Genomic DNA, 23,414 nt, shown 5'->3' on the forward strand with positions numbered 1-23,414 from the left:
CGTTTGCTTATGTTATCTATTGTAAATATGTGGCGATATTTTGTGGATATTTTGCGTAGCCGTTTCCCTTCTAGCAACAACCTCTCAGCTCTGACCCGCTGCGTCACTTCCAGCCCTGCACTGCGCATGCGCCTGCTCAGACCAATCAAAAGCGAGAAGTTAGAAGTAGTGTGTGCGATCCGGAACTTTGACTGACAAGCCGTTTTGTCACACAACATTTCTTAAAGGTTCCGAACTTGTGAGCAGTATTTCCGAGGCGAAGTGTTCAGTCGCGGGCGATGTTTTGATGTCCCAGCAAGGTAAAATAGTTACTGTTACCTGTCGCTTACAAGTTACACGAGATATTTTCTCATGTTCACCCTGAACTTTAGAGTTTGAGCAGTCCGGCTCTAGTACACCACACATACACACGTGACAGTCAGTCTGTGACACAAGGTTGGGTTGAGACAACCAAAGCACGGTCAACCACAAAACAATGGATTGTTGTGAGGCAGGGCCCTCAGATCAATATAAATGTGCTTATACATTTTAATTATATCTTATTTATACATTTAATTTGTGTGTTTTCTTTCTAATGTGAATATTAAACACATAGTTAAGGATGGCAAAGCTGTATTTTGATGTTGACTCTATGTGGAGAGGGCATGTCTGCTATTGGATGAGACCTGGCACATATACACACATGGTGCATTAAGCAGTGCGTGTAAAGAATAAAATACACTACAAGACTTTTGCTCAGATTTTGCTTAGATTTTCAGTCTGGACTTGTTACAGAAAGTCTGTGCCAGTCTGCAGAATTGATCAGTAAGTTTGTTTCTATCTGAAACTTTCAAGAAGTCTCCAAGTGTATGATGTCTAGTTAAAATAATCTGTTTCGATTTGTAGTGTATTCCAACCATAAAGCTGCGTTCAGACCTCTGTCACAGTCTCTAGCTATGAGGTAGTTAGAAGGCGTTCCTAGCTTTGGTTTTCCTAGAAACATTTATAAACAAACTACTGATGCGCCAAAATGAACATTAGAGAGGGTCTGTCTGCAGCCGATGGGGCGAGTTCACTTTCCAACATGAAATACGTCACATCCACTCTATAATAAAGAAGAAATGGCGTCTCTGAGCTTTCCGAAGTTCGAACTTTAACTCGGGTAGTTTTATCTCAAGCCAAGGCATGGCAAGTTTATTTATATATCACATTTCATACACAAGTTTAATTCAAAGTGCTTTACATAAAATGATTGACAGAAAGAAATAAACGTATCTTTAAAATGCAAATGATTTAAGATCACAAAAACTTTAGATTTTTAAGAAACAATAAAACAGCAATAAAATTGATTAAAAAATGTTAAAAGAATAAGAGCAAAATAAAAATAAATTAGAAATAAAAGTGCAGTTGATGTAAAGCAGCACAGTGCTCAGGTTGTGAATGCACAGCTAAACAAGTGTGTTTTTAATCTGGATTTAAAAGTATCTGCTTTTGGTGAACGTCAGGGCCCGGTTTTTCAAAAGTAATCCACTAGGATTTTGGATAACTGATTGGATCAAATCTTGAAAATGGGTTTTTCAAAAGAAAAAACGGATTACATAATCGGATTAGATCACGAAATCCAATCTTGGTTTTGATCCGGATCAAACCTTTAGTTTGGGTTTTTCAGAACTTTTTTGTAGGATTTGGATCACTTTGATCCAAAAAATCTGGATTAAACTGATCCCATCCCATCATCCATCAGGCTACAGTGATTAGGTTGGCTTTAATTTATTCAGCCTTTCAGTAAAGGCCTACAGCAAAGTAGAAAGAGTTTTGGCTCATAAAATAATCCTCCAAACAGCTGTCAAAATTGACCAAAAACAATAAATTTTATTCTGTCACTAATTGATATATATATTCATCACAATCGAATTTTTTTTGTTTTTAGAATATTTATTAGTGATGCATGCAATGATTACAGAATAACCAAAAAAATGCAAAGAATGGCAATCACTGATTTTTGATATCCAATACAAATCCAAATCAGACATAGTGTCTAACTATTGCGTCCCTTGTTGCACGTCCTGTTTGCTCGTTCTGGTAGAATGCAGGAGGTTGGTTAGGGGCTCCAAGGGGCTCAGGTGCATCATTGTCAGCACAGAGAGGGACATTGCGCTTAGTGGCGATGTTGTGCAGGACAATACAGGCAAGGGTTATGTTGCATGCTTTCTGTGGTTCCGCTCTCAGGTAGTTAAGGCATGCAAAGCGTCTCTTCAGAACTCCATTTAAACGCGCAATTGCACATCTTGCTCTGCAATGAGCAGTGTTGAAGCGTGCCTGCGCCGGTGTATTTGCTGTTAGAAAAGGAGTCATCAGCCATGGTAGGAGGTTATCCAGCACTGGTTATCCAGATTTGGTGATCCTGAAAAGTTCCTATCCGGATCAGATTGATCCAATCCGATGTTGCTTTAAAAAACTGGCTCCAAAAGTAAGATGGATTACGTGATCACGGATCGCAAAAAAAGGATTACTAAATCCGGATCAATTTTATCCGGATTAAACCTTTTGAAAAACCGGGCCCTGATGACTTCTGGAAGCAGATTTCAGCTACGGGGCGTAATGACTAAACGCTGACTCGCCCTGTTTTGAGTGAACCCTTGTTATCTCTAACTGACTTGATCCTGATGATCTGAGAAGTCTGTTTGGTTCTCAGCATCCCTACACTACTTGCAGACTGACGCTTAACGTGCACTGCAAGCACAACGCATATGGCTTCCGTGAAATTACGCAAAAAGGATGAATAAACACCATGGATTTCTATATAATTTTATATGATGTTACACATGTGGGGCGATATACACCTAAACATGTTGGTTGAGACCCGCCACTTAGGGTCTTGGAATGTGATTTGCAATTGTTACACGCGAAAACCAAAAATAAGGCTATTTTAATATTCAGGTCTTATAGGTGTAAGTTATAGTAATACATTAAGGTATAGTAACAAAAGGCATTTAAAACATCAATCTTGTGTAGAGTTATTGTATAATTAAAGTGTTTCATTGTATAAGCTTATGTGTTTTTGTTGATGGTGTTAGAAATAATATTTCAAACTTGTGGGCATTTTATATGACTGTATTAGTTTTATGGTTTTCTGCTTTGTTACATGGAAACAGACATTTTAAAAAACAGCAGCATTATTTTAAACAAAGCAATCAAATACAGTGTAAAACAAATAATTTAATTACAACGGAACAAATGAACAATTAACTCTTAGGATCATTTTGTCATGACATTCCTGCAAAACAAGTCCATTTCGTGTCCGAACATAAAATGAATTGAAAATGACTCTCTGGAAGCTTCTAGTCCTTTCATCAGATTGTTGAGGGCCTCTTTCCTGTCCTCCTCATTCATCCTAAAAACAGTTGTTGCATTGCTGCAACTCGGGTAAAGAATCACTTTGCTGAATCGACAAGTTGAGAAGCTTTATTTTCATTACTGAATGAAATTGTATCACATGTGTCATCACATATTGTAGTGATTATCTCTGTTGTGTAATGCAGATGTTGGATGGCTTTCTGATGGAGACATGTGTGGACTCAGTCGAGTCGGCCATAAATGCAGAAAGGGGAGGTACATTTTTATGCACCATCTTCAGCATACTCAATATATGTCTGATATGTCTGAATTTTGCAATTATAGTAGTGGCCAGAGAAATATAGAGAAACATTTTTATTAAAGATGCATCAAAAGTTTAGTATGCCTTTTGAATTGTTGTGTCTGGAATGCAAATCAAAGCTCAGTATTGAGAAGAATTTAAGAATGCTTGGCAAAAATTCTACACAACACAGTATATACAGTATAGACCTACAGTAGTTCAGGAGAATGTCTGCACAATATTACCACAAGATATCATTAACAAATATTAAATACAGATCAAATTCTAGTCTGTGTTTGCCTGTGAGCTTCTTTAGTGGGATATGTTTGTTGAACACTTTGGAGTTCTTTGTGGAATGATCATGTGATGTTGTTTATTTGCAGGTGCTGGTCGTATTGAACTCTGTTGTAACTTGCTGGAGGGAGGAACGACGCCCAGCACAGGTTACTCATTATTCTTTGTATTAAAACATTGTATTAAAAGTTCAGTTGTCTAGTATGATATTATTTTAGTGGATGTGTATTTTTAGTGTCGTTGATACTTGAGGTGAGTACATAAATAGCCTATTATTGGATTTATATTTAATCATGGTGCTTTTGCTTTATAGCTTACAAAATGAATTTAATTCTCTATACACTCCTTCTTAAATGAGTATTTATTTCTTTTTTAATGATTTAACAGTAATGTCTGTATTATTATTTTTCATTATGTGTTATATTATTGTTTAAAAAAAGCCTCCTGTAGACAGGTGTTGAAATGAGCTAAAACACTCAAAGAAAGCATATGGTCTGTCCATGTAATTTTGATGTCCATGTCCAATAAAACAAAAAGAGTACAGTAAGGATGTCCTTGTTATCAAACTGTCACACCCGTTGCTGGTGTCTTGGCTATCCACCTGAAGGCATCATGTTTCTCAGTGTTTCTGCCTGTGTTCTGGTCAAGGACTCCATTCCCCTTAATGCATGGTGTCCTGTGATTGTAAACATGTTTCATCTGTGTCCCGTTTCCTGTTTGTCCCTACATCTGACTTGTTGCCTCACTGTCTCATGAGACAAAATACTTGTTTGACTTGATGCGGCGCCACAAGATCCCACAGGCGGATGACATCGAAGTACCGCGAGAGCTATTCGAAAACTAAAAAACATTTCTTTTGAATCGATCTGGTGGTACTGTGATGTCATGCGCATCAAGTGGAACGAGCCTTATGCCTTGGGAGGCAGCGTTTAGGCATGAAGACAGCTCTGAGAAACACATTCAGACAGCCTTCAGAGGCAGCTAAACAGAATTCTGTTTGAAATATAAACAGAGGGCGCCTCGGTGATAACTAATCAAATATTTTATAACCACATGACTAATTTCTTGCTAGAAATGCATTCAAAAGCCGCCATTTTATTTTATTGAGCTCAATCCTTTTTGACCAATCGCATTCCCAGCGTGAGCACACGCATAGAATTGTGGGCCATTGAAGGCAGTGAAGGATACATCTATGCCGCCTTCAAAAACCGACCTGATGGAGGTATCTCAGGAGACAGGGAGTAAAGCAAACATTGGACTCAGTCGTGTATTGATGCCGTCCTACTTTCAAATGCCATATCTATATATTACCCTTGTGTTCAGTTGTCGATGGTTGTTGTGTGTTCTTTATGTTACTGGATCTGTTGTGAGCCTGTGGACTTTAATGAAGTATATTTAACTGCATTTGGGTCCGCTCCCTGCTTTCCTGTTTACCCTGAAATAACAATGACAAACTGAACAACAAATATTTAGTCATTGCAGAATCAGATAGAGTTTGGTGTTTATATTCCTTGTGTGATCTTATGTAAAATAAAGGGTGTGGATTGTTTTTGTGAGTGAGACAAAAAGATGTCCTGTCTTGGTATTGAGCAAATATTTTTAGATTTTCCTGCAACTATAGTTTGTGACGGCACTGCTAGATTGTCAGGTTGATGATAACACTGTCTTATCTAATGTTTAACAGTGTTGGTCAGAGCAAAAGAAGAAATAAAAGCTTCACTCACAGCAACCGAATTGTTGCTTTCTTTCAAACTGCATAAGGATATCAGAAATGAGCGGTGATATTTCTGATAGTTGTGTGTCATTTGATTTCGTGCTGTGATATGGTTTTGATGTTTCCTGTTGTTTTGTCCTGCCTTCAGGTCTGTTGCAGGTCGTCAAAGAGAACGTGAAGATTCCAGTGTATGTTATGATTCGTCCTCGTGGTGGCGATTTCCTGTATTCAGACTGTGAGCTTGAGGTGATGAAGAGAGACATTGAGCAGATGAAGAATCATGAGGCAGATGGACTAGTATTTGGAGCGCTGACAGAAGACGGACATGTGGATTCTGAGCTTTGCATGGAACTTCTGGGTAAATTTTGCCTGCTGTTTTCCAGATCCAAATATGTCCACCTTTAACCAACACTAAGTGAAGTGAAGCAAGTTATTAGCAAAGAACTGTAAACGCTTGTCCAGAAGCACTTCCGGTTTCATTTGGACTGATTTCCTTTTTAAATCTTACATATGTCATTTAAATCTCCACATATTGTTTTTTTATTATTGTAGCCATGTGGGTGTTCAAGTTTTTTGTCATTTGTGAGCCTGCCTTGAAAACCAGGCTTAGTCTTCTTATGTGGTTTACTTGTCCAACATAATATAGATTATATTCTGTGAAAAATAACAACGATATCTTTATTATTGACTGAGTACGGACATGTGAAAGATTTAAGTCATATGGGAATGAATTGTTCAAATCAAACTTTGATGCTTGTTTTCTCACAATTAGTAATCTATTGAGACAGTTTTCATATGCTGGGTTACATTTGGTCAAAAAAAGATTTACTTATAAATCAAATATTCTGCATGAGCATTCTCTACGTCCCTAACCATTAATCTAACAACTACCTTACTAACTATTAATTAGCATCAAATTAAGAGTTTATTGGGGGGAAAGTCGTAGTTAATGGTTTGTTAATAGTGATAATTGCCCCCTATAGCGATGAAGCTGTTTACATCTACATTCAGAGCGTCCCTACATACATTGAATTCGCCGCCATGTTTTGTACAGAAGCCCTAAACAGAATAACAACTCTACAACAACGATTCCTCTCCCCTGCAGTAAAGTGGTGAAACGGATCGCAGATGATCTGTGATCCATAGGGATCGTACTCTATGGTTCGAAACGCATGTGACCCACGGATTGAATATAATGTAACTTAAATGTAAATGTCAATGTCCCTAATCCTACCCAATACCTTAACCTAACAACTACCTTACTAACTAATTTAAGCAAAAACCGAGAACTGGACCTTAAAATAAAGTGTGACCGTTTCTTCATCTTTTAGTAAGAGAGTAAAACACACACTCTACAGTTTTAGCGCCAACGTGCTCTGGCTCTGTCTCTCTTCAGAATCTGGACGAGTACAATATGAAAGCGGTTCGAGATAAACAATGGCACTTAAAGGTACAGTGTGTAGCATTTTGAAGGATTTATTTACCAACATGTAATATATAATACAAAACTATGTCGTGAGTGGTGAATAAATACATTACAAAATGAACCAAAATGTTTATATTACCTTACAATGAGCCATTTTATGTATATACACCGCGGGCACACCCTTACATCTAATATATAAAATTGCACAGCCATGTTTCTATAGTAGCACTACACGGACAAACTGAGGGCGTTTCGTAAAATGAAGGATGCACGGGACTAGTTCTTCTTCTTCAGCTGTGTTTTGGAGGCAGCTTGCAAAGCCACTACATAGAAGGATTAGCAGAAGTAGAGGAAGAACAATAACTAAATTTTCTTGTCATGTTTTTTTATTAGAAATAGAAACGGTTCTTTGTTGCAGTAAGAAGTGAAATTTGAGCTAATGGCGGACCACACATACTCTGCACAATAGCTGACAGAGAATCAATCTGTTCATTTAAAAAAATAGAAAATACGATGCAGCAATGCGAAGTCGAGACAAAAAACGGCAGAAAACCCGAATAAACATCGGCGTGGTTCTTTTCAAAAAGGAGGGTACTGAAGGAGGAAACGGGTTTGCTTAGCTACGCCTTAGTTGCCAGCTTTCTGCTGGACCAGTAACTTTGTCTAATTTCCGCTATATAAGTGAACTGTTTGTTTGATAGCTTTAGCTAATAGATGAGCATGATCATCAAGAGAAGTAGCGTTTTTCCTTGTAAATTTTTAGCACTTTGTAATTGTATCATAAGTCCTTGTTGGATGGCCGTGTGGAAATCAAGTTAGAAATCATGTTTACAATCATAATTTGCATAAATCGGGTGTAAATTATATTATAATACTGCTTAGCTTCCACATCCTCTCGTGCGGTCCTCCCGGGTAACGTTAGCACTCCTACCTCTCCTCGCCCTGCCTGCATCTCCAACACCCCTAACCTCTCCGCCCTCTCTCTCTTACTACCTGTGTTAAGTCCTCTGATTGACTCTGTGACAATGAGAAAAAACCTCTGCTAGAACTTTCGCGGTTAGATTACACGGCTTTAGCATTAGCAAGTCGTTTCAATAGGCTGTAAAGTACGAACCATGTTACCGTGCCAAAAAAAGGCTATGCAAAAAAAGCGAATAAATCACTGACACAATGATAACAAGTAACAATAATATTCACTATAACGATTAGAGTAAATAATGAATTAAGTAAATTTAATTTATTTATTTTTCTTTGTAAAAGTAAATTTTATTTATTTATTTTTCGTTGTAAATAAACCTCGTCACTTGACTTGCAAAGGTTAGTCTCTGCTGTCTCAGACGACGACATCTCTGTCCTGTGTCCGTAACTTCAGTCTGTTGTTCGCCTTTGAGACGTAGATTGCAATTATCAACACCACCGATAATGGCCGCTATCACTTACGGAACCCTTTTGTCCTGTGATGACAACCGTAGCTTCTCTAATAGGAGGGGGGGGTAGCGGAGCTGTAGGTTGCAATTTCCTAAATCGCCAATAGTGGCCTCTAAAACTTACACACAGAACCTTTAAAACTGCTTCGTCACACAGCTAATATAACAATAAAAACAACAACATATATTGGTTCTAACAAACATAAAAACAATGTTACTCACATACTGATCCTCATCAAAGCAACCTCCTATGATTACTCTGAGTATCTCTGCTAAAAGCCTCAGTACCGCGGGTCCTAACACGTCTCTGCTGGAAAGAGTTTATAATATTATTGCAGGTCTTAGCTCCTGCCTGACTTTTGTCCTTCTTTTTATATTTAAAATCCACAGACCTTTTATTTGATGTAATAAATAAGACATCGCTCTTTCTACAGTCTTTCTGATGCCCGCATCATCTCTTTCCTGCTTCAATATGAGAACCACATCTTTTTGTACTGTGGTGGCCACCATTGTGTTTGGACTGAGCGATTCCTTGCAAATTTATAATACAACGCTAGTGGCCGCTGTAAATCAAAAACTCATCCTTCAAATAACCGTTAAATTACAGTTTCAAATGCACACCATTGCTTGGTTTACTGTTCTGAGAACTTAATTTTTGTCCCTGAATATCCCTCAATTGAGCGCCACCCTCAGGCTTAATTGCTCAAGAACTCAAGGCCTCTGCCAGAATGTGTTTAGCCATTCAAATGAGTGTTGGGTGTAACTATTTACTAATTAATTGTAATTTAATTACTTTTCCCTTCAAAAGGTAAGTAAGGGATTTCACTATTTTTTTTCTGTAATTTAATAAGTTAATTAGTAATTGAACCAAATATTGTGTAATATATACAATAGTGAAAATGACATCAAAATAATAAGGCTAACTTTAAAATGTATGCTTTAATGTATCCTTCTCACATTTGTATACTTTGGTAAAATAAAAGAAGAATTTATGTATGAATAGATTAAATAAGCATTTCATGTCTATCCTTGAATCAATTCTAATTAAGGTTGATGAAGGCTAAAGAAAGTAATTAGTTATAAATGAAATACTTTATGGAGAGAATTATTTGTACTCTATGTAATCTAATTACATTTATATTTGTTTTACTTATTACATTATTTGTAATAAGTAGCTCGTAATTAATAACTTTTTCAAGTAGTATTTAAAAACTTAGAATTAGTATCGACAGGGATTTTGAGAGGCGACTCCAACATCTAGAAAGATTAAATAAATGCAGTGCTTTACTACATTACTACCGAGAAACATTTGCTTTTCACTTAGTCAGAGCAAAAGAGAAAGATATATTACTTATTCATATGAGTTTTGGCCAAATGCTTTGTACACAACCTGTGTAAAGAAAATAACAGTAAAACTGTACATTTTATGTTTTAAACGGACAAAAGTTCCGTATTTCAGCTTTAATAATATGTTTTTTGCACATATCAAATGTAGGCTCAATGTTGTACACTACAAAATGTTGTTTTTGTTTCTACAGCAGCATCTCGTCCTCTGCCAGTTACATTTCACAGAGGTAAAGTGGATCAATTTCACATTTATTGAAAATTCTGCTGTATTTGTATTTGTATTGAATCTGCAAAATGTTATTAACAATAGAAAAAAGAGGAATTGTGAGACTGTCCTTGAATAAAACAACCCATAGGTCATTTGTGCATCTTAAGCATCTTATCACGACCCACAGTTACGTATTAAGCATAAGCGCACTGTGAAACTTTGCTGTAGTTTTGCAGCAGGTAGGCCAGTAACTTACTTTAGATTGAATTACTACTTCGTACTATTTTCCTATTTGTACTGTTTTCAATTTACTTTAATTTAACTTCAATTTGACTTTTGAAATTCAAAATGAGCAAGAACAGACAAAAAATGCAAAAAAATACATTTTTTCTGTGCATTTTTGTCTTGTTTTCTAGTAAAAATATTTACGAAATAAGAAAATTGACCTGACATATTTAGTCTTGTTTTTGCTTAAAACTAATTTGTAAATTAAATCTAGAGTAAGTTACTGGCAAACTTGCTGCGAAGTTTTACAGTGCAACCTTTAGCAATGGTATTCCAATATATATGTTTTGCATTTGTTAAAAAAGAAATGGCTTCATATTTATTTTTCCTGGGTTATTCCATATAACCCAGATTTCTGGGTTGTTTATCCATTGGGTAAAATTAACTAATTTGACAACTCATTTGACCCAGCATAAATAACCAAACCGTCAGTTTACCAGTACCCCAGACTGCCCAAATTTCTGACCCAGCACAATCAACCCAACAATTTGCTTATAAAAACAACCCATATTTCCTTTAGCTGCTTTAGTTTGCAGATATAAGCAAGAAAGAATATATTCTGCTGCAGCACTTTTATCCATTTTTGAAAATCAAATAGCAAATTCCTCGCTGTTTGCTTATTCTTGAAGTTCTGATTAAAAGAAGAATCATTAAGCAATTGAAAGAAGTTGGAGTCAGAACAGTTGAACAAATTTCCCAACCTAACATAAAAATGCCTTAAAATCCAGAAAATGTAATTTAATTATATTTCTGCCTTTTGTAACAGCATTTGATATGGTCCATGATCCAGTGGTTGCACTGGAAACGCTGGTCTCCCTGGGATTTGAAAGGATATTGACCAGTGGTTGTGACAGCTCTGCACTGGAAGGTTTACCTGTAATTAAAAGACTTGTGGAACAGGTGAGACACTCTTTCAAGTTGAGAGTTTTTTTTGACGTAAAGGTTTAGTTTCGGTATAGAAAGTTCCTTAAATAGTTGTGGATCAAGTTATTACACAGTGTTTTAGATTAGGCCGTTTCAGAAACGTCAGATCAACTTTAATGTGAATTTTGTTTATGTTCTTCATGTGAGGATATGTATTTGTGTTGTTGATTTATCGTTTGAAAAAGGTGAACCCAGGTGTCTTCTTGACGGAATTTGAAACTACACAGTCAACAATAACTTCGGTTTTAGCCAGGTAAATTACAAACTCAAAAGGCGAAGGATAACAGAACGACTTTGTGAAATGGATGCAAATGACATGTTGCCTATCAGCATATAAAGAGTAAAGAAGAGCTATAGGTGATACTTAGTTTCGATTGAACAGATCACACTCAAAAATGATCGCTGGACCGTACTAGCAAGGGAACGCTACAGCAAAAAAATTGGCAGATTTGTTACCATGGGTGTTAAAATGAACACTCTCCGGTTGAACATTAAGGTCGATCTTTGCTAGTGTTGACACAACACTGCCCAAAGTCTTTAAAAACAAATGTTAGTGTTTCATTTTAAACACAATGTGTTGAGAAATTATTACTCGTAAGTGTAAACATCAAACACTATGGTGAAACCAATGTCATGGTTCTGCCACTAGACCAAGAAAGACATGACTTGAAGAGGCAGAATCATGGCAGATCCTCATGTTTTATGTGGAGTGAGGCAATTTTGGCCCTTATGGCCTTCAATACTATCCGCTCTCGTCTTTGTACCTGCCCTTCGTTTCCTCATTATTGATTGTTAATGATTTCATGCCCCGCACCAGTCAAACTGCACGTAACATTCTGTATTCTTTTAGACAAACTTATGACACTGCATGTTGATGCACTATGTATCATAATGATATTTCACAAGTTATTTTGCCCTGTCTTTTATCACTTTTTACTTTTTAACTTTGGGTAAAACGTAGAGCTCTTCACTGTCCTTTTTTAAACAACTGTCCAATCACAGAGGAGAAGAGGCGGGACAAACACTACATTGACCAACCATCATATACAACTATTGCTTATGCATTTTCATATTCAGTTATATGCTTTTAAATAAGAGACTGGTAACAAGTAGGCTAACTGCTGCGGATATTTCAAACCACAGCACCCAACGCATCTCTGAAACGCACTTCAGTGTTCTCAGGCGCCACCAGCTGGTTGTTTTCAGAAGAGCACCAGGTATTATTATTTTAGCTTACTAAATACGCTTTGGTGGACAAAGTTTAATTGATTCATTTATTGGTAAGCATGTAGCATATTAGTATCTTATGCATTTATTAAATGTAGCCAAACCAGAGAATGAAGTACAGAGGATTCCAGTATTCCTAGATACGTCATTTGCGTAGCTGTAATTCATAGGTGGGGATTATGCTAATTTATCGTGAATGCGCGCCTTGTTATCAAATGATTGGAATTCATTAGCACACACACATTTTAATACAAAATCTGTGGTTTACGAAGTATTTGTGAATCCGGAGGAAAGTTTTCAGGGAGGTCTGTTTTACGTGTAAATTACTCTGAATTTACTCCTATATTTACGAATGTTTGATGAATGAGGCCCATTGAGAGCACACCTTCAGTAACTGTTGAAGACCAGCTGTTGAAAAACACCAAATCATCTGCATACATCAAATGGTCGATAATGGTATTGTACAACCATACAACCTGTTCCACAATCATTTGTGATCCTTGACCACAAAACCATTCAAGTCAAATTGAATTGGCTAAAATTATGGGTTTTAATAGCCAAAAATCATTTGGATATTAAGTAAAGATCATGTTCCATTAATATTTCTACTGTAGAAAGGTCAAAACTTTATTTTTGTGCGTGGATACAGCACAATTGCAAACAAAATCTGCCGGAAATACGCCTACAAACTACTGCTACTGCTTTTACTTGCTGCTGGACCGCTCTTTAGGAATTACCCACTCAAGCTTGGTCTCTATGTTAAGCTTAGAATGTACACTTTGGTTAATTTACTCTTCACAACATCATTACAGCTGTAAGCCAATGGAGAGTGTTAAAACAAACCTGTTTCTTCTTAGCAACGTCCTGCTACAACGCTTCTGAATAGACAACTTTAAATACATATAAAAAAACCTTGCTCTTGCTTGATCGTTCACCTTATTTTTTTTATTTTTCTTTTAGTTGTGCATCCAACCTCAAAGCAATTTATACAATCTAACCCTTTTGAATAACTACTTGGTTTTCATCTTGTAACAATATAATTGTCGTCTCTCTTTATGTCAATATAGGCAAAAGGCAGAATAATCATAATGCCAGGTACGTTTTATAAAATTCTAATAAAAAGTCATCAGCCAATTGATGGGCTTGTTATTTCAGAGTTAAACATGATTTTGTTTGTGTTTTGCAGGAGGTGGAATCACTGAACGGAATCTTCAGAGGATTCTTGAAGGTTCTGGGGTGCAAGAGTTCCATTGTTCGGCTCGCTCCAGTAGAGACTCCACTATGAAATACAGGTGAGCTTAAAGACACAAAACCTGTAAAGCATCTCGGTTACGACTGTAACCCAGTTCCCTGTTGGAGGGAATGAGACATTTTTTGCCAATCTCTTTCTAGAGGAAACACATGGGAATATGGGTGTGCAGGGCATTATACTGACCCTTTCAGTTGACTTGTCAGAGAAGTTTGTTCTGTACACACGCTTGAGATCTGAAGGAACGTTAGGTTACTGTAGAGATCCACCTGCTGCTCTTTAACATTTACTTATAAATGTAGAGGCTCTTGTGAAGGAGTCCCGCCATTCTCCCTCAGCCTGCACACACACACGGGTGTCTTGCTGCCCAGACCCATTAAATCTTGTTGAAAAACATTGCCTTACATCCCTTACTAACATCAGCAGCTTTGTCTCGCTCAGTTGGTCTTGATCCCTCTTGAGGAACTTTGAAGCTAATCCTGCTTGTGCTGTCCCATGTTGAAAAAGCACTCCGGCTTGAAGTGATTCGCGGAAACAATTAGGTTTTTACTTATGGTTTCTGAGGGATTTCCACTCAAAATTAAATAAATCCACTCCTGTCTCTTCCGAGGTTAAGACTCAACATTGTAACAACATTGCATGTTGTCCATGAACTTTTGCCATGGCGTCAAATACACCGCTGTCGCTTGTGAAAACAACAATGGTGGCAGCGCTGTGGGTGGAATTGTGTAGATTATATTATAAGTTACTGGGATCTTGTTTTTCACGTATTCTGGGTTGCTAGATACACCGGGGACCTGAGTACAGCACTTATGCCTCGTTTCCACTGAGTGGGTTCACTACGGTACACAATTTTTTCTGTTAACACTGTGAATGGCACACAAATAGCGAACCGTACCGTACCACTTTTTTGGGACCCTTTCCTGAGGGTAACTAGCACAGTAGTACCAATAGTACCGAAACCTAATGGGTGGAGCTAGTCTCACTGCAGAATGCTGATTGGTTTTCAGAGAATCGTGACTTGCACCTACTACAATGAGAACCAAAGTGGCTATAGATGCCAAGAGGTGAAACTCAATAGATCGTTCCATTGACTCTGCTTTCTGCTCTGGGGATGGCAATATCAGCTGCTTTGTTTAAAAAATAAAACATTAAAGCTCAAAATCAACCTGAATGATGATAATACATGATGACAAAAGCCTTGGCTCGCTAGAAACCTTGTCAGATATCAAGCATTTATCACCCCAAAAGAACAAGCCGCGCTGTTTTCTCTCAAAAAAGCACCAGAGTTGCACCTCTTGGTATCTATACTCTTTTGGGGAACGACAACACAGGAAGCGCCATTGTCATTTACAGATTGCTTTGTTGCGTGAGAATGACGTCTATCACTACTTTCAAGCCTTCATGTTGTCAGTGGAAATTGCTCCTACTTCAGCTCCATTCCCGTGCCCTGCTGCTCTGCCGCCGGATACGCCCTGCTGCTGGCTGCTCGTCCCTGGTGCCCTACTGCTTTTTGGAATGAAACGTTTTTAATACTTGTTTTAATTGCTGACAACAGACACAGAAAATTATGTCAATGAGAACGGCTTTATAGGGCAGCTGTTTTTAAGTAAAGTATGTGAAGGGAAAAGTCCAAGCGCTATTCTGACACCAATATAATGTGATGACATCACAAATATGTTAATTAGTACACCAAGAATCAAATCAAATCAAATAGTGATTTAAGAAATTATTTGAATCGAGTCATGAGGTACCAAATTATTCTCAGAACTAATATTTGTACTAAAAACGTGACAAAAATAGGTACACATAATGTACACAGCCAATCTTGTGTTAACAGAAGATTTTTTTAACACAGAGCAGACATCTAGCAAAGGGGTTCCAAAACTTTAGCAATCCTGGACCCATTCACAAAAGTATTTGTTTAGGCTTGATTTAAATTTTGAATCAAAATCATTTACTGCACCTTAACACACACCCAGTAGAAACTACTGGAGGTCAATTAATTGGGGGCTTGGTTATTACAGGGGTTACCCATACTAGCGGAAGAGATGAAATTCATTTTTTGTAGCGAATTCATTATTATTGCAGAATATTTACTGTTTACAGACTGTGCTTCTAATACATTTGTGTGTTTATGATATCTTCTCTAGAAATCCAAATGTGAGTATGGGAGGTTCTCTGTCTGTACCAGAATATGCTATAAAAGTGGCAGACGGGACAAAAGTGCGCACATTGAATGCCATTGCGAAGAACACACTCTGAATATCCTAAGAGCATCTTTCATCTGTATTTAAGAAAATGAATATGTCCTGTAGAGTCATATCTGATTTGTAAATGAACTGCTGATATTGAATGTCCATCCAGCTAAAATAAAGAGCTCTGTGGTGCACTGAAAGCTTGCAACATTTTCTGTGTGTTTTGTTACTCACCTGTAAGAGCCACCCATTGGACCAACTGTGGAATCTAATAGTGTGCGTGAAGTTATCTTGCATGTTTTGTTTTTCCTCAGCGCTTTTAACAGATTTGGCTCCAAATTTTAAACAGTTTGGATCATTTTCTTGATAGTTAATGATTATTATTAAAGGACTTGACTACCTAATTATCATGCCCCTGTTATATTTTGTTGCAAAACCACCAGTTTGATCTTAGCTATGGAATCAAGGTTAAGTAATATAATTAAATCCTGCTACTTCCTGTATGCTCAAATTATAATAATAGTTATCTTGAAGAGTAGGTAGCATTAGATCATGAAAATTACACTTCATGCAGTGTGTTATGTTGCCGTGTTTGAAAGTAAGCTATCCTGCAAGTTGTAAGTCCGAAGTTGAATAAATAACATAGTTATTGTCTTGTAAAAAAGGGAGTCATCTCTGAATCAGGCAAACAAGACGTGAACGAGTACCGCCACGTATCTATGTCACTAGAAATAGTCCCCACCTATGTTTTGCTGGGACTGCTGTGAAAACTTCACTCTCTCTCCTCCCCCAAAACACTGTCGCTCTTTTGTGATGTGTGTGCCGTCTAAAACCTGTGTTTTACGTTGTGAAACTAAGTGCGTCTTATTTAAACTACAAAAAGAAGAACTTCTGAGGAAACAATGGTTACACTTAATTTTCAATTGACACCAAATGAGTATAACCCCAGGGTTTTACTGTGAGTGCGTCACTTCACCAAAGATTGCTTCAATAATCTTGACACTTTCACTGCAGGATGTTTTAAAAGACTATCCTTGAAAGGGGGAAATACCAACCTTATTTGTACCTGTCAGCTCCACCGAATCACAACCTGTAAGTGTGACTATTGATTTTTGTCTGAACTTCAAGAAATATTTGTGTATTTTATGTCTGTGTTTAGCTGATGCATATAACGCTAAAGTGAACATGTACCGTTATGTCTGGGTATTACAGTTTGTTTATCTAGCTATGAACTCTGCTAATTTAAGTGTTCAATCTATTATCATCCATTTATTATCTACTATCGTCTTCGGATGTTTCTTCGTCAGATTCGGGGCTCAAACTGGTAAAGTAAAATCTCGCCATCTCTATCTATACACTGTTTATAATAATAACCTGTAAACCATAACCCAGCAATGATGGAAGGCGTTCCATTTGCGACACATGATGAACACTGTAACAAGTACAAGGAATGGGAAGGAGGAGGGAACTGGCAAACGTTCGATAACTTTTAATAAAAAATAAACAAACCACCAAACGAAAGTAAAATGCCGGTGTTGTACCGAAATCCGACTCCCCGGACAAATCATACTCCCTTTATTCACATTTGATAGGCGGAGTTAAGAGTTCTGTTTACTGCGGTTCTATTTCACACTTCTAGCCCCAGGAATGAATGTGTAAATTAGTCGTTGTCAAAGTCCTAAAATCTACGATCACCAAAAGATGTTAAGCAATACTAAGGATTAAAGATGGGTCAAGTAAATAAACACACAACAGCATGGTAGATAGATTTAGCTCTCTCGTGGAAGCGATATCTTCAAGACCACCCGGAAAATTTGACATGGATTATTACAGTAAAGGGATAGTAATGCTTTGTATGCAGACTAATTTGGATGCCCGATGTCATTTATCTGTGCACAACTTTGTTCCAAAAAGAAATGTCACGATATCTTTGGATTCGTGGATGACGTTTTGCTTTTGTCATGTTACTAATTCACACCGTCTTTCAAATAACTTTTAGGCTGATCCTTTACTTTTCCTTTGATACTTGCATATGAATGTCATTTAAAATACAAATATTCAATCATTGAAGTATAGAGAAATACATTTATTTAAGGTTATAATGTGCTCTTATAGAAGACGGTGTTAAAAATGCTTGTCAACGTTATACTGCCAAAATTCTTTCATTTATCTCTATTTTAAGGATTTTTTCAAGGATTACATTTTGTATGACCAATGAAATCACGATTAAAAGACAAAACAAACAGTTTTCAATTGTCTTCCATTTTGATAACATTGAAAATGCGTTATGAGTTATGAAAATACCAAAAATATGAGTTATTTTGTATCAGGGTATTTAACAGACCATTCTAGATTCCTCTATTTCTTTTCAGGTCTAAATATTCTATTCAATGTATGTTTTTCTAACCTTTGTGTAGTCTTAAAAAGCTGGAACAAGAAGCACTTCATTTCTTTATATATCTTTGGTTGGTGACCTCATGACCATTAAGCTTTAATTTTACTAGAACGAGTTTAATGGGGGAGTAAAATTTACACAATTTTAAATTTACACCTGCCAAAAATGTACTCTCCTCTTAATCTAACTTTAATATTATCACTGGCACATCACATATAAGATACTGACACATCTTTATATAGAGGTTGTGTCTTTAAAAGCATTTGACTCTAGCTTCAATACAGTGGGTTTATTATAGGGGGTATAATTTCAACAACAATGACCAATATACCCGTTAATAATGTACTCCCCTCTTAATCTCAATTTAATATTATCACAGGCACGTCACATATAAGACACTGACACATCTTTATATAGAGGTTGTGTCTTTAAAAGCATTTGACTCTAGTTTCGATACAGTGGGTTTATTATAGGGGGTATAATTTCCACAACAATAACCCATATACCTGTTAATAATGTACTCCCCTCTTAATCTCACCTTAATATTATCACAGGCACATCACATATAAGACACTGACACATCTTTATATAGAGGATGTGTCTTTAAAAGCATTTGACTATAGCTTCAATACAGTGGGTTTATTATAGGGGGTATAATTTCCACCACAATAACCAATATACCTGTTAATAATGTCCTCCCCTCTTAATCTCACTTTAATATTATCACAGGCACATCACATATAAGACACTGACACATCTTTATATAGAGGTTGTGTCTTTAAAAGCATTTGACTCTAGTTTCGATACAGTGGGTTTATTATAGGGGGTATAATTTCCACAACAATAACCCATATACCTGTTAATAATGTACTCCCCTCTTAATCTCACCTTAATATTATCACAGGCACATCACATATAAGACACTGACACATCTTTATATAGAGGATGTGTCTTTAAAAGCATTTGACTATAGCTTCAATACAGTGGGTTTATTATAGGGGGTATAATTTCCACCACAATAACCAATATACCTGTTAATAATGTCCTCCCCTCTTAATCTCACTTTAATATTATCACAGGCACATCACATATAAAATACTGACACATCTTTATATAGAGGTTGTGCTTCAGATTATATAATCACAGGCACATCCTAGACATCAGGTGGCCCTATGTAAACCTTTGTGATGGGCCCTTGTCATAATACTTTAAATTAGATAATAATAAATGACAGTTAGTTCTGGCATGAAACTCTAAATTGTGCAGTCCAAAAGTCTTAACCAATCTGACATACTTTACTACACGGCGCTGCAGCAGCGTGGAAAAATCATTCCGCAAAGAACAAATACATTTAAATGTCATGCACACTACCATGCTAAACCCACAGAGAGTTGTCATGACATAACTGAAAATGAAAGAAAATAAAATAATAAATCAATGCAAATACTTAAATGAAAGAAAACTTAAAGACAAAAACATTACAGTAATTAAGTATAACATTTAATTTACATTTTGATTCACATGTAAATAATCCTTTACCTATAGAAGCATGTGACTATGGAACCATCTAGTTTTTACTATCAAATGAGTGAAAAAAAATATCATTATAATATACGCAAGAAAGCTTAACATACATATATAAAACACATAAATAATAATCTATATGTGATGACACAAAAATTATTAGTCAAATGCTTCTTAAGACACAACCTCTATATAAAGATGTGTCAGTATCTTATATGTGACGTGCCATGTGCACCACTGAACTCTGACTTCATCCGAAGGTCCTTCTACTCCTATCTCCCATACTTGCAATTTCAATCCTCTATATGTATGAACTGTACATATGGCAGAATTGTCAATAAAGCAGACTAATTGTTATTAATAAAGCTTATGGTTATAAAACTACAATTAAGTCTGTTGACTGACATATTTTTAAGTAGACTACGAACAGTCCAAGGGAGGAGACTTCTGTTACTGGGTGTGAGTATATCTAAATAGATGCTTAAGGCTTAGAACAGATTTAACTATTTTTGTCTGCCCTGAAAATAGATAAGAAATAGGCAGAGTGTTAATTCATTACTCAAAACCACTATGCATATTTCACTTTCCAAATCACTTTCAAAATACATTGACCTGAATAAATAAAGTACAAACATGACCTCAAAATGTTAAACTATCATGTATTTTTTCATTCTTTTACTAATGAATAACTGATTGATCATGTAAACAGTAGAACTCACAGTAGAACAATACAAAGCTGTAAATTAGTTTAAATAATGTTGTTAAATTCATGCATTAATTGGGAAAAGTCGACATTGGCTGTTTCGTCACTTGCATTGGCATGCGTGATATTAAGGGCGGATCTACGTCACCACCAGCAGAGTTTCACATCTCTCGCTGCTGGTAAGTCGCATCAATAAGCGCTGCGTCATAAACAATGAGTTTAGATTGATTTCAAGTGTAAGGTTGGACTTTTATACTACACACAAATGAAGTGTGTGTCTGTAACCTGCTTATGAACTCAGTATCTCTGTTTATTTCATTCAAGACTTTGAGCAACGTTGATGCGTTGATGCACTGTCCTTTAACCAGCTTTTGGTCGTGTTTATCCCAGGCTCTAGTAAAGAGATCTTGAGTGAGCATCCACCTGCTCTCAGTGTGATTCCATCCACACAAACACACAGAGTCACATATATATCTTTAAACAAGTACTGAATAAACAAGTTAAGTGATAGTTTTGTTTCCATTTTGAGAACAACACAATGCAAGGATGTGTTCCTTGTTTTAGCCAATGCTTCTGAATGGCAATAGGAGTTTAATGGGTGCACTCACTACCCATCAAAGCTGCTGACACACATGTAGATGAAGAGACCTTCAGAGGCCCATAGCATATGGGTGGTGTTAATGTGTGTTCCCACAAAACGCGAATGTAGTGTTAAGCGTGATTGATTTACATGTTACATTTACATTTAGTCATTTAGCAGACGCTTTTATCCAAAGCGACTTACAGATGGGGTAAGCAATGGAAGCAATTGGGACAGCATAAGTACAACAAAAGAATAATTGCAATCAAAAAAGAAGACTGGTCTCATATAACCTAACACAGTATACAGAGCTAAGTCAGAGGTTTTTTTTTTAAGAGTAGAGAAGAAATAGAAGTTTGAACTGATCATTCAGGTGTTGACGGAAGAGATGTGTTTTCAGACGTTTCTTAAAGAAGGCTACAGAATCTGCAGATCTTGTAACAGCGGGCAGATAATTCCACATAGGTGTAACCGATCCGGAGATGGTACGTGAGAGAGATTTTTTGCCTATATGGGATGGCACCACAAGACGTTGTTCGTTTTCAGAGCGTAGGGATCTGCCGGGTACGTATACTGTATCTGTATTAGCGAGTGAAGATAAGGGGGTGCCGAACAGAGTCTTGAATTTGATGCGAGCTACTATAGGGAGCCAATGTAGTTTAATGAATAGAGGAGTAAATTGTGCTCTGTTCGGTTCATTAAAGATAACTCTTGCCGCAGCATTCTGGATCATCTGGAGAGGTTTTGTTGTGCAAGCTGGAAGTCCACCCAGTTGCGCATTGCAGTAGTCCAGTCTGGACAGGACAAGAGCCTGTACGAGGACTTGCGTAGCATGCTCTGATAGGAAGGGTCTAATTTTCCTAATGTTGTAGAGGATGAATCTGTGTCGAGATGTTGGGACTCAGACACCTCACCTCTCCAGGATACTCTAAATGACCTACCTGAGAGGTAAGACCTAAACCATTGTAGCACCATTCCGGAGACCCCCATAGCCTTGAGGGTGGACAGGAGGATGTGATGGTTAACAGTGTCAAAGGCGGCAGATAGATCCAGTAGGATGAGAACAGATGAGTTAGAGGAAGCTCTTTCCAGTCTCAGGGCTTCAATGACACAGAGCACCGCAGTCTCAGTGGAATGACTGCTCTTGAAACCAGACTGGTTGTTGTCCACGTTAACCAATCAGGAGCTTGATCTAGTAGTGACGTGATTATGACGTAGTGAGCAGAGGCAATGCAACAAAGGAGAACAAAATCATCGTGGCTGTATGTGGATACCTGGAGTTGGATCTTACTTTTATTGAAACAGGAATAAAAAGGATCTTGCTTGGAAGAAAGTGAGTTAGGAGGTCGGACAATCTGGTAAATTGTAAAAATGAGGCCCCTCTCATGACGCGAATGAAGCGAGTCAACTCAAAATGTTCAAGCGTCCAACAACGCGCGAATAGCTCAAGTCACGTTTGGTGGGAACACTCTATTAGAGCCTGGCATTGTAAATAATGAAGGTGGTCTGGTGAGATGGTCCACAGAGTAAAACTTTGGCAAGCAGCCTCGAGTTATAGGTAATGATTAAGTCATAGCAGGGATAGTCTCGTGTAGCGTATGGCCACTTTCTTTGGCCAAGGCCTGCCCAAGAGGCCATATGACTGATTGATAAAGCATCCAATCACGTTTTCTATTTGTTTCACCTCATGTTTGGAGGTGTGAAATGTCCCCTCACTAATAGATTGTTGTACATTCACTAACATGTCAGAAGCTAACAGCAACAAAATGATTATAAGTTTATACCATGGGCCTTGGATACTTTAAGAATTCATCACAATTGAATAAATGCTTAACTCTTTATTGCAGCAGTTGTAAACACGATAGCTTACTTAGATCAGACGGCTTTGTGTTGTTTCCAGGCGGACCGTTAAAGAAAGCAACACGCACCTCTCCTGTAAATCCTCTAAAATTCAACCAATCAGATGACGACTTCGAATGTGCTGAAGTGTTTCCAGGAAGGTGTGCCTTGTCATCAGACATTTAGCCAACAGTCCGTGGGAGTGACGTCTGAGGCTGAGACTATAGAGGGGACTGCTGACATTGTAGTGTGGGGGATGTCATACTTTGAATGATTTTGTTTGTTTGTGTATTTTTTATGTTGTGTATTGATTGTGTGTTTCCCTCTACTGAAATGTTGTAAACATGAATTACGTGATTAGTGTGTCAGAGGTTCATCAGAAAAGATTGGGACATGTAGCTTTAAAGGGCTGGTTCACCCAAAAAATAACATTCTGTCATCCACTGCCACGTGCCCAA

The 23,414-nt window shown here is 37.2% G+C and overlaps 1 protein-coding gene across 3 annotated transcripts; it reads left to right on the top strand.

Moving 5' to 3' along the window:
- The first annotated feature begins 135 nt into the window (after positions 1-135).
- cutc (cutC copper transporter homolog (E. coli)) lies at positions 136-23,328 on the top strand. 3 transcript variants are annotated; one of them, XM_056760896.1, is made up of 9 exons: positions 136-299; positions 3,522-3,591; positions 4,000-4,059; positions 5,773-5,982; positions 10,019-10,051; positions 11,084-11,217; positions 13,536-13,563; positions 13,655-13,760; positions 15,871-16,115. In XM_056760896.1, exons 2-9 carry the CDS (start codon positions 3,522-3,524, stop codon positions 15,980-15,982), a joined length of 753 nt encoding a protein of 250 aa, XP_056616874.1. In that variant the 5' UTR covers positions 136-299; the 3' UTR covers positions 15,983-16,115. The 3 variants fall into 3 exon arrangements, with proteins under 3 accessions (XP_056616874.1, XP_056616875.1, XP_056616873.1); XM_056760897.1 differs by lacking the exon at positions 15,871-16,115 and adding an exon at positions 23,018-23,328 and having other exon boundaries at positions 137-299; positions 10,016-10,051; XM_056760895.1 differs by having other exon boundaries at positions 140-299; positions 10,016-10,051.
- The last annotated feature ends 86 nt before the right edge of the window (positions 23,329-23,414 follow it).

The sequence above is a fragment of the Triplophysa dalaica genome, chromosome 11 (genome assembly GCF_015846415.1).
Source record: "Triplophysa dalaica isolate WHDGS20190420 chromosome 11, ASM1584641v1, whole genome shotgun sequence".
Taxonomy (NCBI): Eukaryota; Metazoa; Chordata; class Actinopteri; order Cypriniformes; family Nemacheilidae; genus Triplophysa; species Triplophysa dalaica.

Bases quoted from the DNA above. Each gene is read 5' to 3' on its own strand.
- cutc (XM_056760895.1), top strand. From the start codon at position 3,522: ATGTTGGATGGCTTTCTGATGGAGACATGTGTGGACTCAGTCGAGTCG. The intron at 5,983-10,015 runs GTAAATTTTGCC...TTGTTTCTACAG, and splicing joins GCTTTGCATGGAACTTCTGG to CAGCATCTCGTCCTCTGCCA. The intron at 13,564-13,654 runs GTACGTTTTATA...TGTGTTTTGCAG, and splicing joins CAGAATAATCATAATGCCAG to GAGGTGGAATCACTGAACGG.